This window comes from Rhincodon typus, chromosome 33 (genome assembly GCF_021869965.1).
Source record: "Rhincodon typus isolate 14 chromosome 33, sRhiTyp1.1, whole genome shotgun sequence".
Lineage (NCBI taxonomy): Eukaryota > Metazoa > Chordata > Chondrichthyes > Orectolobiformes > Rhincodontidae > Rhincodon > Rhincodon typus.
This window is the reverse complement of record NC_063364.1, coordinates 24809802-24827578: the sequence shown is the minus strand read 5'-3', so window position 1 is coordinate 24827578 and position 17777 is coordinate 24809802. Positions and strand designations below refer to the sequence as shown.

At 39.3% G+C, this 17777-nt stretch overlaps 1 protein-coding gene across 2 annotated transcripts in view; it reads left to right on the top strand.

Moving 5' to 3' along the window:
* Positions 1-17777, top strand: part of LOC109919449 (abhydrolase domain containing 2, acylglycerol lipase) — an 84267-nt gene that overhangs the window by 28553 nt on the left and 37937 nt on the right. For both annotated transcript variants that reach the window (XM_048615873.1, XM_048615874.1), the window contains exons 4-5: positions 13007-13182; positions 14419-14586. In XM_048615873.1, the coding sequence (XP_048471830.1) occupies positions 13007-13182; positions 14419-14586 (344 nt within the window). The remainder of the gene's footprint in view (positions 1-13006; positions 13183-14418; positions 14587-17777) is intronic.

Genomic DNA, 17777 nt, shown 5'->3' with positions numbered 1-17777 from the left:
CTGTGGTTGGCTCACTTGCTGAGCTGGTTCATTAGTTCGCAGATGTTTCATTACCCTGCTGGGTAACATCATCAGTGCAGCCTCCGATGAAGCGCTGTTGTTTTCCTGCTTGTTATTTAAACTCTGGGGTCTGTTGGAATTGGTTACCTCATTTCAGATTTTTCTTCGCAGTGGTGTATGTATAGGGTCTAATTATACATGTTTATTGATGGCTTTCTTGTTGGAGAAGCAAGCCTCTAGAAATTCCCGTGTTTGTTTCTGTTTGGCTTGTCCAAGGATCCTGATGATGTCCCAATTGAACTGGTGGTTCTCCTTATCCATGTGAATGGAGACGAGTGAGTACTGGTCATGTCTTTTGTTGCTAGTTGGTGTTCATGTATTCTTGTGTGTTGACCCTATTCATGCATCTCATGATTTTGTAAACCTCTAGGGTTTAATTTAAATTAAACCCTATCTGCCACTCCTCAACCTATTGGCTGATCTGATCAAGGTCCCATTGTACTCTGAGGTAACCTTTGTCACTGTCCACTACACCTCCAATTTTGGCGTCATCTCCAAACTTACTAACCATACCTCCTCCTATGTTCACATCCAGATAATTTAATTTATATAAATGACAAAAAGCACTGGACCCAGCACCAATCGTTGTGGCATACCACTGGTCCAATCTGAAAAGCAACTCTCCACACCCTCTGTCTTCTATATACAGACCAGTTCTGCATCCAAGTAGCTAGTTCTCCCTGTATTCCATGTGATCTAACCTTGCTAACCAGTCTATTAGGAGGAACCTTGTCGAATGCCTTAATGAAGTCCATATAGATCACATCCACTGCTCTGCCATCATCAGTCCTCTTTGACACTTCTTCCAAAAACTCGATCAAGTTAGTGAGACATAGTTTCATCAACAAAGTCATGTTGATTATCCCTAATCCGCCCGTGCCTTCCCAATATATGTAAATCCTGTCCCTCGGGATCCCTTCCAACAACTTGCCCACCACTGATATCAGGCTCACGGGTCTATAGTTCCCTGGCTTTTCCTTGCCACCTTTCTTAAATCGTGGCATCACGCTATCCAATCTCCAAGTCTTCCGGCAGCTTACCTGTGCCTATCGATTCAAATATCTGAGCAAGGGGCCCAGCAATCACTTCTCTCACTTCCCACAGAGTTCTAGGATGCATCTGATCAGGCCTTGAGGATTTATCCACGTTTGTGTTTTAAGATGTCCAGCACTACTACCTCTGTGTAATATGGACATGTTTGGTTGTGGTTTACAATCTTTTGGATGTGGAGGCTGGTTGGGTGGTAAGTGAGGAGTGGGGACCCTATTGTTGTGGGAGGGAAGAAAAGGGGTAAGGAAGAAGTGCAGATGATGGGTCAGACATGGCTAAGGGTCTGATCAACCTTAGCATGCTTGCCTTCACTGCTTGAATCTTTGAGTATCGAAGTTAGGACGTCATATTGAGGTTGTACAGGACATTGGTGAGGCCTCTTCTGGAGTACCGTCTCCAGTTCTGGTTGCCCTGTACTAGGGAGGATATTATCAAGAGATTTACCAGGATGTGGCCAGGAATAGAGGGTTTGAATTTATAAGGAGAGGCTGGATTGGCTGGGACCTTTTTCATTGGACCATAGGAGGTTGAGGGGTGACCTTTATAGAGGTTTATAAAATCATGAGGGGTGTAGATAAGGTGAATGGCAGGTGTCTTTTGTCTAGGGTGGGAGATTTCAAGACTGGGGGGCATATTTTTAAGGTGAGAAGTGGAAGATTTTTAACAAGACATGAGGGACATTTTTTTTTACAATGTGATTCGTGTGTGGAATGAACTTCCAGAGGAAGTGCTGGATACAGGTACAGTTACAACTTTTAAAAGACACTTTGGATAAGTACATGGATAAGAATTGTTTGGAGGGATATGGTCCAAGCTCAGGCAGATGGGACTAGTTTAGTTTGGGATTATAGTTGGCGTGGACTGGTTGGACCAAAGCGTCTGTTTCCAGGCTGTATGACTCTGACTCAGTAACCACGGTTGACTGCCTGTTTGTAGAATTCTGTTATATCATAAATGACTAAGCATTTCATCTGTGCTCCAGGGCAGAGTTCAGTATTGTAATGATTCATGTTTGTGCAAGGAACTCTAGAGTCTGGTTTTATGTTTTGAGGATCATTTGACATTTTGGTGTATCCAACTATATAATTAGGATTTTTCCGTATGGAATATGCTCTATTTATAGATCTTAGTGAAAACACAAAAGTTGTACATACGCAGCAGGAGAAATTGTCTTTCTCTGACCAGCATTGTCAATTTTTATTTCAGATTTGTGACACTCGTACTTTGTATCTCCTTTTGTGTTCAGCATTCCGCTTTTTTCTGTTACAATTTTAAGCTGTGCAGCTATGAATTGAATTCCAAATTACATTTTACTCAATTTTATGTCTGATCTTTTTAATTCTGAAATGTTGGTATAGAAGTAATCCACTTGGCCTGTTGTCTCCGTGGTGATGCAAGTTCTCACACTGGTGTTATCTGTTTCTATCATTTTCTTGTCAATTAGAACATCATAGGTTTAATCTTGGGTTGGTTTTTTAAACATACAGTTTTAAATTTTATTATTTGTGTTTAAAGCGTGCCTTGTAGAGGCAAAGACAAAATTACTCACCAAAAAAATAGACAATTGAAGGTACTCTTTTAGAAACTTCCCTTAAATTGAGATGGGAAACTGAAATATTTTACTAATGGTCTACTTAGACTAGGGCTTGTTGCCCTTTTGGATTATTAAACAAAAAGAAGCACTTGGCAGCAAATGCTCAGAGCTCTTTAGTGCATAGCAAGATTGCTTAACATGCAATTAGATGAATGATTTGTTGCTCTTATGGAATTGATTTGTGGAGCTATGCCAGCCACAGCACAAACTTTTGCATAGCACCAAGCAGTCTTCCACTCAGAGCAGGGTCATCAGCTCAGCATCTCCTCTGAAGCGTAGTACTTTAACAGCGTAGCACACTCAACATGGCACTGGTGTAATAGTCCTATTTATGTGCTCATTCTCATTCTTCTGACTCTGACGCAGGAGTTTTACTAATCTGACCCATACTTTATCAAGAGATAGTAGGAACTGCAGATGCTGGAGAATCCGAGATAACAAGATGTAGACCTGGATGAACACAGCAGGCCAAGCAGCATCATAGGAGCAGAAAGGCTGACGTTTCAGGCCTAGACCCTTCATCTAATTGCTCTTTTATTGAGTTTAGTTGTTTCACTAACTTGTGCTTTTTAAGCTATTTCTAGAAATAACTCCAAGTGTAAGCAATTTTAAGAATTTTAGGAAATGAATTTTCCTAAATGTGAGAAGTTAGAGAAGGGGAATCCAGAGAATAGAGCTGAAAAGTTGAAAGCCATTACTTCTGATGGTGAAGTAAAGGCTGTGGAAAATGCACAAGAGACAAGAGCTGTTGAAGTGTTGTAGGGATGGAGAAGCTTACAAATAGAGAGAAACAAGACCACGAAAGGATTAAACCAAACAATTGGCTATTTTAAAAACCGGGTATATTGAGGCTAGCATTGGCATGTATTTAACCTTTACCAAATAAATTTGGATCATGTTGGCCTGACAGGAGAGGCTTTGGTAGACAGGATATGTTAGATGTATTCAGCTTGCATGTCTGTGCTCAGGAACTTCAATCCTCCGCTCTCTTAAAGGAATTGTGATAATGTTTTATAATGCTTTTTGCTTTGAATGAAAAGTTGTATGCTACTGAGAGTTTTGAAGGGAATTTTGATTTGGGTTAGTTTCTGAAAGTTAATGTGGTAGTTTGCTTCAGTGAAATACTTCTGAGAGATTCTTGAATCTTCTTTTCAACCAGACTTTAAATTCAGAAGAATGATGAACATCACTTGGAGTATTGTGTACAGTTCTGGTCGCCGCATTATAGGAAGGATGTGGAAGCATTGGAAGGGGTGCAGAGGAGATTTACCAGGATCTCGCCTGGTATGGAGGGAAGGTCTTGTGAGGAAAGGCTGAGGGACTGGAGGCTATTTTCGTTAGAGAGAAGAAGGTTAAGAGGTGACTTAATAGAGATGTACAAGATGATCAGAGGATTAGATAGGGTGGACAGCGAGTGCCTTTTTCCTTGGAATGGTGATGGCTAGCACGAGGGGACATAGCTTTAAATTGAGGAGTGATAGATATAGGACAGATGTCAGAGGTAGGCTCTTTACTCAGAGAGTAGTAAGGGTGTGGAATGCCCTGCCTGCAACAGTAGTAGACTCGCCAACTTTAAGGGCATTTAAATGGTCATTGGATAAACATATGGATGATAATGGAATAGTGTAGGTTAGATGGGCTTCAGATTGGTTTCACAGGTCAGCGCAACATCGAGGGCCGAAGGGCCTGTACTGCGCTGTAATGTTCTATCCTGCAATACAATAGTAGTAGTGTTTAATGCAACTAGCTAGCCAGTAAAACCTCGAGTATTTTGAGACCATTTGTGCATGTAGTTCAGATGTTTTGAATTCTTGACCAGAAATATTATGTTTACTAATCTAAGAACAGTACAGTAACTCCTTTCTTATCCCCTGTTATCTTGGCTGCAGGCTGGAGACACTGCATTAATGACGAAGCAAACTGCCCAGTGGTGTCTTGGATTGGATTGTTATGTAGCTGATTCAGCTTTGCATTTGCTATAGATTTGAGTACATAAATCTAGTTTAATACTTCAGTGAAATCCTTCCATATCCTAGGCAGCGTATATCTCAGCTGACATAGTTTAACTAGTAATTTATCTAATTTGCTGTTAGTGGAACCTTATTTACCTTTACTTCAAAAGGTTACCTTGGGTTTGCAGCAGTTTTGATGTCCAGAGTACATGAAAGGCACAATCACAATGCAAGTCTGTCTTTCGAGAGGTGCTGCCACCCGTCCCATTGATTTTCTCTCTTGCAGCCAGCTATTATTTGCATTGATGTCGATGGCTCAGTGAACCTTGTGTACACGGTTACTTTGTGTTGCATTAGAGTATTATATAAATATTTGCTTTTAAAATGGTGGCTTGAGAGCTTTTCTTGAAATGTTTATATCATCAGTAAAATAACATTGAATAGCATACAAGGTCATACGTTATTATGTCTTCCATTAGTTATACCAGCTGCTCTGTATTTAAACATGGCCCAAAATTTTTTTTTTCTTCTGTTAATATCCCCTACACAAGCTTACTGAGAAAGAAAAAGTATATCCCATATGCTGTCCTGGCTGAGATTAGCTTATTCAGCACAGGTGAGAGGTGGAATCTTCTCCTTGAATATGTAGTTTGCTACATTGTCTGATACGCATTGATTCACTGTCAAAACTTTAATCTGAGCAGTTCATACACTTGTTAGTTTCCACAGTTGCTCATTGATTTCAATTTGGATGCCAAATTCTGTTATGTTGCTTCTCTTTGCTGTCTGTATCTTTTTTCAGAAGTCACTAACAGAAAATGCTGTGGAATCAGTCTGTGAATGATGTAATGGTTTCAATGGGGCAATGTTTGTGTAATGTTTTTATGTAGAGAATAACTGAAGCACATATGAGATGTGTGTCATTTTTGCGTTTCAATATAACCTGAATCAATATTCCGTGTAGTCCCTTGGGTTTATTTGTCTGTTGTTTGTAAGATCCAATGAAATAGGAAGAGGATTAGGACATTGAGCCCATCATGTCAACTTGCCTATGGCCTCTGATTAACAGACCCAATCTGATTGTGGCCTTAACTCTACTTGCCTGTCTTCTGTCACTAATCCTTGCAAGTCAAAAATCTAACATTGTGCTCCAGCAGAAAAAAATTCAAAGTTTCTTTATCGTAAGTTGGTATTGCATTTACGTGAAGTCAGAATTGGGTCTGCAATTTGAGCACATAATTCTGCCTAATATTTTTGGAGACTATTAAGGGTTGTGGACTGAAGTTCTGTTCTTCAGGCAGGTAAGCTGAGGCTGTATCAGCCTATTATTTTTGGATCAAGTAGATTTCTGAAGAAGAGGGGGGTTTCTGTATTGTTGTCAACAGTATTTCCTCAATCAATGCCTTTTGAATCGGGCAAATAGATCACTTCATTAAGATGTAATTGGACAAAGTTGCTTTTTTTAAAATTCATTCACAGAATGTGGGTGTTGCTGGCTATCCAGCATTTATTGCCTGTCCCTAGTTGTCCATGAGAGGGTGGTTGTGAGCTGCCGCCTTGAACTGCTGCAGTCCAGGTAGACCCACAATGCCATCAGGGATGGAATTCGAGGATATTGACCCAGCAGCAGTGAAGGAATGTCAATATATTTCCAAGTCAGGGTGGTGAGTTGCTTGGAGAGGAACTTCCCAGTGGTGATGTTCCCAGGTATTTTCTAGATGGAAAATGTTGAGTTTGGAAGGTGTGGCTGACGAACACTTGGTGAATTGCCACTGTGCATCTTGTAGATGCTGCTGCTAATTAGGGATGGTGATGGAGGGAATGTACATTTGTGGATGCGTTGCCAATCAAGCCGGCTGTTTTGTCATGCTTCTTGAATGTTGTTGGAGCAGCACTCATCCAGGTAAGTAGAGAGTATTCCATCACACTCCTAAGTTGTACCTGGTAGATAGACAGACAGACAGACAGACAGTTTTTTGGGGCATGAGGTGAGTTACTGTCTGCAGTATTCCTAGCCTCAGACCTGCTTGTGTTGTCACTATATTCATATGGCAAATCAAATTTGTTTCTGGTCAATGGTGACTCCCAGAATATTGATAGTCAGGGATTCAGTGATGGAAACACCATTGAATGTAAAGGGGTGGTAGACTGTCTCTTGGGAGGTAGTCTTTGCCTGGTATTTGTGTGATGTGAATGTTACTTGCCACTTCTCAGCCCAAGCCCGGATATTGTCCGGGTCTTGTTACACTTTAACGTGGACTGTTTCAGAATCTGACGAGTCGTGAACGGTGCTGAACATTGTGCAATCATCAGCAACCATCCCCTCTTTTGACTTTATGATGGGGGAAGGTCATTGAAGCAGACCCTGACCAACTTTGTGAGTACTGCTGGTGGACATTGAAATCCCCCTAACCAGAGTAAATTCTGCACCCTTGTCTCCCTCTGTGCTTCCTCCAAGAGTTTTCCAACATAGACTACTGACTCATCATCTGAGGATGGTACCTGGTAATCAACAGGAGGTTTACTTGCCCACATTTAACCTGATACTGTGAGACTTGATGGATTCTGGAGTCAGTGTTCAAAACTCCCAGCAACTTCTTCCTGATTGCAACCCACTGTGCTGCTACCTTTTGCTGGGTCTGTCCTGCAAGTGGGACAGAACATATCCAGGGATTGTGATGGTGTAGCCTGGAAAATTTACTTTAAGGTGTGATTCCGTGAGTATAACTGTGACAGGCTATTGCTTGATTGACTTGAGAGGCAACTCTCCCAATTTTGGCACTAACCCGTAGATGTTAGCAAGGAGGACTTTGCAGTCTGAGTCACATGTACAGCAGATCAGATGATGTGTTCTTCTGATAATGGGCAGTGGTTTCATGGTCATCGTTAGATTCTTGATTCCAGGTATTTTATTGAATTCAGATTTCACTACCATGGTGGTATTTGAATCCGAATCCCCAGAACACTAATTGAATTTCTGGATTGATAGTCTAGAGAGTACCATCGTGCCATCACCTTCTCTCCATACAAAATGGCTACCAAATACCCGCACTGATGCTTCAAAGTAACACAGAATACATGTACCACTTTAGTTTTCTTGACAAACACAAATTGATTTGTAAATACCTGTCTGTCTTAGAACAGTTCAAATGGTATTAAGCTTCCTGTGCCATAAATAACTCTACAACCTAAAATTGTGTTTTGAGAACTACATTTGCATAAAAGTACAATGGCTGAGGAAAAAATTTGAATTTGGTAGTAAATTAGGTCATAAAAATAATTATGTATGCAAACATTGGTTTCCAATTGCCCGATGGCATTCTGTCTGGCGTTGGCTAAATGTAGTGAAAATCTACTATAACTGCTTCATGGAGACACCAAGTTCCTCCTAATCAGGTCTATAACTGTGTCAGATGTGTGTGCTGTCATAACAAAATTAGTTCCTGTTGGGAGATCCAGCTTCCCAAGTTTTGTACCAGATAAAGTGAAATAAGAAGTAACTAAATCTGCTGAAGAGAAGAACATTTTCTCTTTAGTGTTTGCTTTCATAATTACTAATGGAAAAAGCAAAATAGCAGATATAATTGTGTTTCAGACTACTTTCCCAGATTTATTCTTGTTGCAAAAGAAACATTTGTCAGTGGTGGATTCACAATATTGCACCTTAAATACGTGGGTGATCACTTGCAGTTGAAAATGCATCATAGCTCAGACTCAGAGTTAAACAAACCTGGGTGAATAATGCACAAAGTGATTTGGCTTAAATTCTTAAGTTTTATTTTCTGGCGCTACAGACTGTGTTTGCTTGTAAAATTGCATTTCATTCAATATATTTTCTTACAAAATGTAATTCATTCACCACCTCTAATACTGCTAGTTAGTAGTGGTTGACCTGTAATTCTGCAAATGCAGAGCACAATGCTGTAGAAATGATCCATAATTAAATGGACCATAATTAAATGTAACTGTGGACCTCACTAAAACCCAAGAGTAGATTTGTCTTGTGATCACCTGTGATTTTAGTTTTGATATCAATCTCCCCTCGAGTGTGAGCTAAATCCTGACTCCTAATGCTTTCTCATTTTCTGGCAGTTCTGGATGTTTTCTAATCAATCTGTTTAGAGATGAAATTACACACACGAATTGAACCCAGCCCCCTGGTTCAGAGGCAGGGACACTACCACTGTACCACAAGAACACTAGCAATGCATGGTGTGCTTTAATTTTTAAATATTAACACTTTTTTTCTGTTCACCATAATTAAAGTAGTGAAGGAGCCAGTCTTCGTTCTTAAAATCCTAAGAAACATGATGGGCAGACTCTTTCTAGCAACTGAACGACTTGGACATTGGCGAATAAGTTGGAAATTTGAGTGAGGTCTGATGTGTGGAGATTCCTGACATTGAAGAACAAAATAGAAAATCAAGTATTGAATGGCAAGATGAGATTCCCACTAGTGAGTAGGGAAGGACCTTCTTTGCATATATTGATATCATAAATATTAGATCGTCTCACCTCATTAGTACACAGTTTCTTTTTCTCCCATTTGCTAGATAGAAACTAGATAGTGACAATTTCCAACATGTAAGTCGAACAGTAATTTGGTAACCCCAGCTTTCCGCCTGCTCCTCCATTTCATCTTGAACACTGCCATCAATGTTCCAAGGACAGTGACAGCACGCATCCCCTGCCACCACGCTTAGCTATCCTGTACAGTTCCAATCAATTACCCCAGATGTGTCAAAGATGGCACAAATGCCAGAAATCCTGGGACGTCCCACCTATAGCATGTGGGAGAATACAACAAGCAGGGAACCATAGCGGCATGGTGCATAGGCAATGAGAAGATAATGTGAGAAAATTCGGTAAAGTCCAGGAAGAAAACTCTGTGAAACTTGCCAAAATTGACACAGCTAATTCTGGCAAAGTTCAGTCTGATATTCTCTCAAAGGTGCCAAGTCTTCCATTCTAATACCATGCAATATAAACAGATTCTCAATTTTAGTTTATGACACACTGCAAACTTAACTTTCTTTCTAAGTCTCTGAACGTGAAGGTTCAGTTACGCTGCAGTTTAACCTAATGCCTTGTAAAATCTGAAACCTTGATTTCTTGTTCACCCACTGCCCCGATTATGTTCAAGCTTTTGGAAAGAGGTCACTGAGCTTTGTGATCTTTGAATACTGTTTAACTCAGTCCCACATGGCTGGCTGAATTTTTAATATCCTTTGTCATTAACTTTATGTGCTGACCGTGTATTTTGCCATTAACCAGAGTATTTCCTGTTTAAGCTCAAAATCATTTTGCAAGTGAAAAGCTTTCCCATTTTTCTTTAAATCTCATACCATTTGGCAAATGACATTTTAATGCTGCTCTTAGTGACTTAACCCTTGACAGCATAAGTTGTGTAATTATTATAGTAATTTACTAGCCAACTTTTAATTTGTGCAAAGTTGTTTCTGTGGCAATTGGTCATAAATTAAAGGTGATTTATAATTATTTTCTGTCATTGGACATGATGCATTTAGACAAAGCATTTGATATAACTGGAAAAATTCACTGTTTAAGAATAGAAAATATTGCAATACACAACATTCCAAGCTCAGTCTCAACCCACAAAGTATTCCATCTTTTTAAGGTGCTGACTAAATATTTCTAGCATTTTTTTCTGTTTTTGCTAAGTTATATTTGTTTAATATAGTCAGCTGTCATAACTGCAGACTGCACTATAGCAAGTTCTGGTTGTCCTATTACAGGAAGGTTATTAAGCAGGAGAGGGTTCAGAGAGATATACTAGAATGTTGCCAGGACCGGAAGGTTTAAGTTATAAGGAGAGGCTGGATAGCTTGGGACTTTATTCACTGGAGCATTGGAGGTTGGGAGGTTATCTTAGAGGTCTATAAAATCATGGAGGATATAGATAAGATGAATGGTAGGTGTCTTTTCCCTATGGTGGGGGATTTCAAGATTATGGGGCATATTTTTAATGTGAGAGAAGAAGGATTTAAAAAAGACATGAGGGGCAACTTTTTTTTTTCCCCCAGAGTGGGTCATGTGTGGAATGAACTTTGAGAGGAATTGGTGGATGTGGGTACAGTTACAACTTTTAAAAGACATTTGGATAGATACATTAGAAATGTTTGGAGAGCTATGGGCCAAGCGCAGGCAGGTGGGACTAGTTTAGTTTGGGATTATGGTCAGCATTGACAGGTTGGACCGAAGGGTCTGTTTTCGTGCTGTATGACTTTGACTCAATGAGCACATGACAGCTTCCAGGGCCATCTTTTATATTGGTCCACATTTACTGTGGTTCAGACTTTGAATTTAATTTGTCTAACATTTAGACAAATTGAATTCAGCCATCAAATGACCAGGTCTCTCCTAATGTTGCAATTGAATCTGCATTCATTATGTAGTTAACTGCACCTGTGCTGTCCAGGAGTGGAATATAATAAGTCAGCAGCGTAACAGTACAATGTGTCAAACTTGCATTACTTTTACACTGGAAGGAAATTAAAGTATGTATCTAACTGATGACAGGACTGTATTTGTGTTTTAAATTAAGGTTAATTGCATTGCTTCTGTCAACAGTATGCTATGTAGCATTTATTATTTAGTGACGAAAAGGATAACACAAGTTTAAAAACTCCAGAAGACAAGCAATTAATGGCTCTGAAATCGTCTGATATAGTGTTGCATGACCTGAAGTCAGGCTGACTCAAAGTATTGGATACTATGACTTGATTCTAATCTTTCTTCTAAATTAATGCTATCTATAAATGTTTGACTTTTTGCACTGAGGTGAGATTGAAGTTGTATTTGAAGACATACCTATAAAATTATTTAAAACTTAACACGTAGAGGAGTCTGTTAGTCATTTCCCCTGGAGTTAAAAAGCATTTTTTAACTTATCGTTGAGTTAAAGATGAAGTCCCATCCTAAGCGAGTTGTGACTTGATTGTTTTCCATTCATGGGAAAATATTTCTGATACAATAAATTGAGAAGGTAACCAACACGTAAAGCAACCTCTTTACTTCTGGCCAAATAAAAGGAATCCTTCATACGTGTCATCATATCAGTTACTGTGGCTTCCACAAAGAAGACCTTTAAATGTAGTATACATTGCACACAAACAATGTCTGGGAAATGGAAATACTGGTAGGGAATTTCTTTTCAGCTTCATTGTAGCTTACCAGATCTTTCCAGCCAAAAAATAAAGGGAATTCTCTGAAGAATCAACCCGAAGCGTCGGCCTTCCTGCTCCTCTGCTGCTGCTTGGCCTGCTGTGTTCATCTAGCTCTACACCTTGTTATCTCAGATTCTCCAGCATCTGCAGTTCCTACTATCTCTGAAATGTTTTTGACTGTTTGTTCAGTGTGTTTGAACTGCATTGTGGTTTTGGTTTGCGGATAATGGATAATGTGGGTTTAAATTGCTTTGTGAAAAACAGTAAAAAGATGTTTCATGGACCAACAACAGCTGGGCAAACATTTTTAGATGAAAACTTTGCCACTGAAATGGGCGATCATTGTAAGAACACGAGGCATAGGATCATGGCTGATCTGGTCTTGGGTCAACTCTACTTTCCCCTTGTTACCCTATAAACCAAGATTCTATCTATCTCTGGCTTGAATATATTCGGAGACTGGGCCCCTGCAACACTCTAGGGCAATAAATTCCAAAGATTGACCATGAGAGAAGAAATCCCCCCTTGGTTTTAAACAGTTGATCCATTATGCTGAAACTAGATTTCTGCATCCTCTCAGTATCTACCTGTCAATTCCCCTCAGAATCTTGTGTTTCAATACCTCTTGTGCTTCTAAACTCCATGATGTATGGGCCCAGCCTGCTCAGTTGTTCCTAATAAGTCCATCCCTTCACCCCAGGAGTCAACCTAGTGAACTGCTCTGAACCACCTCTACATCCCCTTTAAATAAGCATACTAAAACATTGTGCATTATCCTGAGTGTGATCTTCCAATGCATAGTGTAGTGTAACGCACAGAAGTAAGATTAAGATTAGTTTAAAAACTGGTTGAGTGGGAAGCGAAGAAATGTAAATATTACAAACACGTGCCGAGTTTTAGTATTATTTTGGCAAGTTTCTGTTGAGTTTTCAGTCGAACTGCTTTGATGGGAGAAGGAGGGATAGAATCAATAGGAAGTCTTTTCTTAAAAGTATGATTCGCACCCTGTCAGTCTGTGGTTTTGGTTTGGAGCATAGGCAGGGGGAAATGCAGAAACTGTAATGGAAGAAAGCAGGATGAGGGAATAAAGTGCTTTTGAAGTGACTTACTAATTCATATATAATTATATAACTAGAGGTTTTTTGAAATGTTTTAATTAATAGATATATCCCGCCCCTGATCTGGGGAAAGAGTGGACATGTACAGACAGCATTATATGGTAAAATGGGACGTGTAAGCTCTCCTCATCCTTATGGTCTCCGTAAGTATCTCTCTATGCCTGATGGAGCGACTGCAACGTGGGATCTTTTTGAGCCGTTGGCAGAGCATAACACTGGAGGTAAGTGAAATGAATGGAAAAATTGGCAAAGATTACTGGAATTAACTTAGTATTGCCTTTCTTTTGTACGTGGATGCAAAGGCAAGAAAATGAAAGGTTTAAATTCTAGTTGGGTTAGTTGATCTCTGCCGCAGCAGTGGCAAAGGGCATAGGATTCTGCTCCTGCCTTTTGTCCAGCACCTCTTGTGAACAGTTCACATGGGGTCATTGCGTGAGGGGCAGGAATCTGTTCACCAGGTGTTGTCCTTTAAAGGAAAATAAAATGTGCATAAGTTCAGGCCCCACCTGAACAACTGTATACTGTTCTGCTTACCTAATCAAGGTACTGATGTTCATGAGTGATCAGAAGTTTAATAATGAAAGCAGGGTGTTCAGTTAGAGGAGAAGTGTAATTAATTTGGGCTTGTATGCCATAGAAAAGCAAAGTCTAACATTAGGTTTGCAAGGTTCAAAAGAAATTGGTAAAGTTGATGCAGGCCATTTTTTTTTTATTTTACTGAAACATTGTCAAATACCAAGAACACATTAAACATTGAGCTTTTTCTCTTCATTCCTAGACTGCTGATAAGACTAGTGTTAATTACTCATCTGAAAATTTTTTGTCAGTTTGAGGTTTTTCAAATTCATTCATTAATTGTAGGTGTCACTGGCTAAGTACACTTGTTTTATTGCGCATCCCTAATTGCTCAGAGGGCATTGCTGTGGGTCTAGAGACATACCAGCTAAGGACAGCAGTTTCCTTCCCGGAGGGCCATTAATGAACCACATCAGTTTTCCCAACAATTGACAAATTCTTACATGCCGTTTTTTTTTTTTTCCTTTTTTTTTCTTTCTTTAAAATTGACGTCAAATTCCACCATCTACCGTGGTAGGATTTGAATCCGGGTCCCCAGAACATTACCTGGGTCTCTGGATTAATAATCAAGAAGTAATACCACTAGACCATCACACTCCCCTTGAGATAAGGAAAGTAGAGCGGAATATTTTCAATCGAGGGTGTTGAATTGTGGAATTATTCACCATTGATGGCATCCAGGTGCAGTCCAAATAAGGTCTGGAGAAGGAACATTGGGATTAAGATAGTGTAGAGCTAAAAGAGGCTGGTATCAAGTGGCATTCGTAGTTCAAACAAAAAAGATTTAAGAATTGATATGTTGTATAAAATGATTGTGAGTTGATAATTAAATGAAACTCTCAGTATTTAAGCTCATTTTGCTATATTCCTATGTTTGCTAGAGGACATTACTATGGTGATTTGTCCTGGGATAGCCAATCACAGTGAAAAACAGTATATCCGAACATTTGTCGACTATGCGCAGAAACATGGCTACCGATGTGCTGTTCTTAACCATCTTGGTGCTTTACCTAACATTGAGCTCACCTCGCCTCGTATGTTTACATATGGTAAGTAAGTTTTCAGCCGAACATTCCTCTGTAGGAGAGAAATGTGTTTTACAGAAATGATTTTGGGATATACTGTTTAATGGCTATGTCTAATACAATTTTGTATGTGTGAAACAACGTTTTGTCCAGAGTTCATTTACCTTAACTGAAGTTTCCATTTCAATGGAAACAAGTTATTTCGTTCATCCTTCACTTCAACAGCAGCAACTATTGGCATTTATATCATGACTTTAGCTTATTAAAGTGGTCTAAGATGCCATTGTGAGCGTAATCAGCATTAAGGCCTTCTGATGTTGTTGCAGAAAACTGGAAGCCACATCTTTCAACAGAATTGATTTTGTCAACTTTGGTGAAATGCAACCAGCTAGAATGTTGTGTAACTCGCCAGTAGCACACATTCTTTGATTTGGGGGGAGGGGGTGCAAGGCGGATCAATTCTGAGGGCCTTTCGTAAGCTGTTGAGTCTTTGGCTGCTTCTCTTCAGTGGCTTTGAGATGACATCAAGGAAAAAAGGTTTAAATTTTTTTTGTTTTTCTGCTCGGTAGTTTTCTAGCTCATAGGCAGACTTTATAGAGAACTTTCTGTACTGGACACAAGGTGCTGTTGTCATGGTGTTATTTTTCCCACAAATGTAGTAATAATTCCTATTTGAATTTCACACTTGATTTTAACAGTAGGTTCTGTTACTTGGATTGTGCATAAAACAAATATAGTGCAATAAAAATGCTGAACTGATTAAATCTTTTTGGTGGCCCATTGCGTTTGTCAGGAAGCCCACGTTTATTACAGCTCTAATACTTCATTTTCTCTTGCGCTGAATTTGGAGTACTGCTAAAATGAAATTTTGTAGACCGTATTTAAAACACACAAGTCTTAATGATTTTGTGTGTTACTATGGCACAATGGCCACCACTGCTGCCTCATAGCATTAGGGACCCAGATTCAACTCCAGATCTTTTTTCCTCAACTTTCAAAGGAAGGACAAACAGAAGTCACAGCATTAAATTCTCCTCAAAGTGCAGCAGTATTGACCTTAAATAACTGGGAGGAACTTGTTGCCAATCAATCATCGGGAATGGTGATAACTGTATGCAGACGCATCATGTTTTAAATCCCATATCTTAAATGTGACCCCAACTGTTTGAAAAATCAAAACACTTACATTCACAGTATCACAGCCTTCTTGCAATTATTTTCAGTCATCTGGATATAGCTCAGTCCATCAAAGTTCATTTTTAGGTTAATTTTGCCTGAATGCTGATGGAGCTGACTTAAGGAAGATCACTGCTGTTTGTTTGACCATTTTCCCATTGGATCTGCAGTACGTAGCAGAAACATTGTTGGGAGTTTAGCTAGCCCATGCCACACTGACTGAAACTGCTGGCCTTCCAGGTGATATCTACATCTCCATAATTTTTTTCAAGTAAACGCCCTATATATTTTCAACCTTTGACAACTGTCAAGGTCCAAGAACATTTGATTTCTTGGTGCTACTTCAGGTGTAGTTTATCATCATGTGCTGGAGCTATCTGTTCAGTGCTTCCACTGCTGGCAGTGCCTCATTAGTTGAAAAACTCCTATGGTTTCTCATCTGTTTGAACTTTAGTTTGATGTTAAGTTTGACTATTATTGAATTTTTGAAGGATTAGCATTGATCAGTTGTTCAAGTTTCAACCCATCAGTTCTTAGCCTTCTGCACTTTTTAACACCACTGCTGGGACCAACTTAATGTGTGAAGAATAATATTACTAAAATCTATGTTCAGTTTTGTATTCTTTCCTAATCAAGTGGTCAATAACTGCTGGCAATGAAATGGCCTAAATATATTAACTTGCATGTGGAGCAAAGTAGTTGAATAAAGAGTGATTCTCTATCTTTTTATGCCTCAAGCATATTTAATTTTTGCTGTGTTCTCTGCATATATTTCTGCATTTCAAAGCCCTGCCAGTTTGCTTTGTCTCCTGGAAATGATTTAGTACTTTGTCCTGATTTTTTTTTTGAAACAAGAATTAACATTTCAGGAGCCTGTTTATGCTCTGCCCAGATTAGCATTTGGCAAATCTAATCAAATATCTCTTAACAGGTGAATAACAATATTGATGTGATTCTGTGTTCAGTGGACCTTCTGTTTAGAGCTAGAGAAGAAAAGTCCTGTTTTGAAGTTACAATGCTGTTCCAATGTGGGCCCTGTCCCAACCCCCACCACCTTCAGTTTCTTATTTTCAGATTTTTAAAAAAATCTCAACTGCGTACCACCATCTCCACAATAATGTACACATTTCTATTACAGGTGTTAGGACAATAGATAAGTGTAAATATGCGGCAGAGAAACACAATACTGATGGATGAGTATAAGATCAAATGAAATGTCTTTAATCAACATTAGCAGTTGCTCATTTGTGCTTTTTCGTTTCTATGATACAAAGCTTCTGGATAATTGTAGGACTCTAATATAAACAACAAAGCCTTGAATAGTTTGCCATCAGAATGCTTTGCTTTGATTTTGTTATTAATTTTAGAGCACATGCCTATTTCACAAGCAGTTTTTCTTACAGTAGATTAGTTTTACATAACTCTACAGTAACTCAATTATACATTGTTCAAGAAGTACAGTTACAACATTTAAGATACATTTGGATAAGTACATGAACAGGAAAGGTTTGGACTGATATGGACCAAACACAGTCAGGTGGGGGGAAATAGTAGGAACTGCAGATGCTGGAGAATCTGAGATAACAAGGTGTAGAGCTGGATGAACACAGGCCAAGCAGCATCAGAGGAGCAGGAAAGCTGACGTTTCGGGTCTAGACCCTTCAGAAATGGGGGAGAGGACGGGGATTCTGAAATAAATAGGGAGAGAGGGGTAGGTGGCTAGAAGATGGATAAAGGAGAAGATAGGTGGAGAGAAGACGGAGTACCTGGTTTGCTTCAGGACGTGGTCGAGCAGTTTTAGGGCTGAAGAGATTAGAGGTTTTTTTTTTGGGGAACATGGTTGGCGTGAACTAGTTGGACCAAAGTGTCTGTTTCCATGCTGTATGACTCTATATAACTCTATAATAGCTACTTTAGTAAGATACTAATCATAAGTAAACTCAAAAGATGGAAATAGATTTGGCATAAAAATATGCAAATCTGTTCTCCTAACCAGTGTTCCAATGGAATCCATGTCTAGAGGTGCAGTACATTCTATT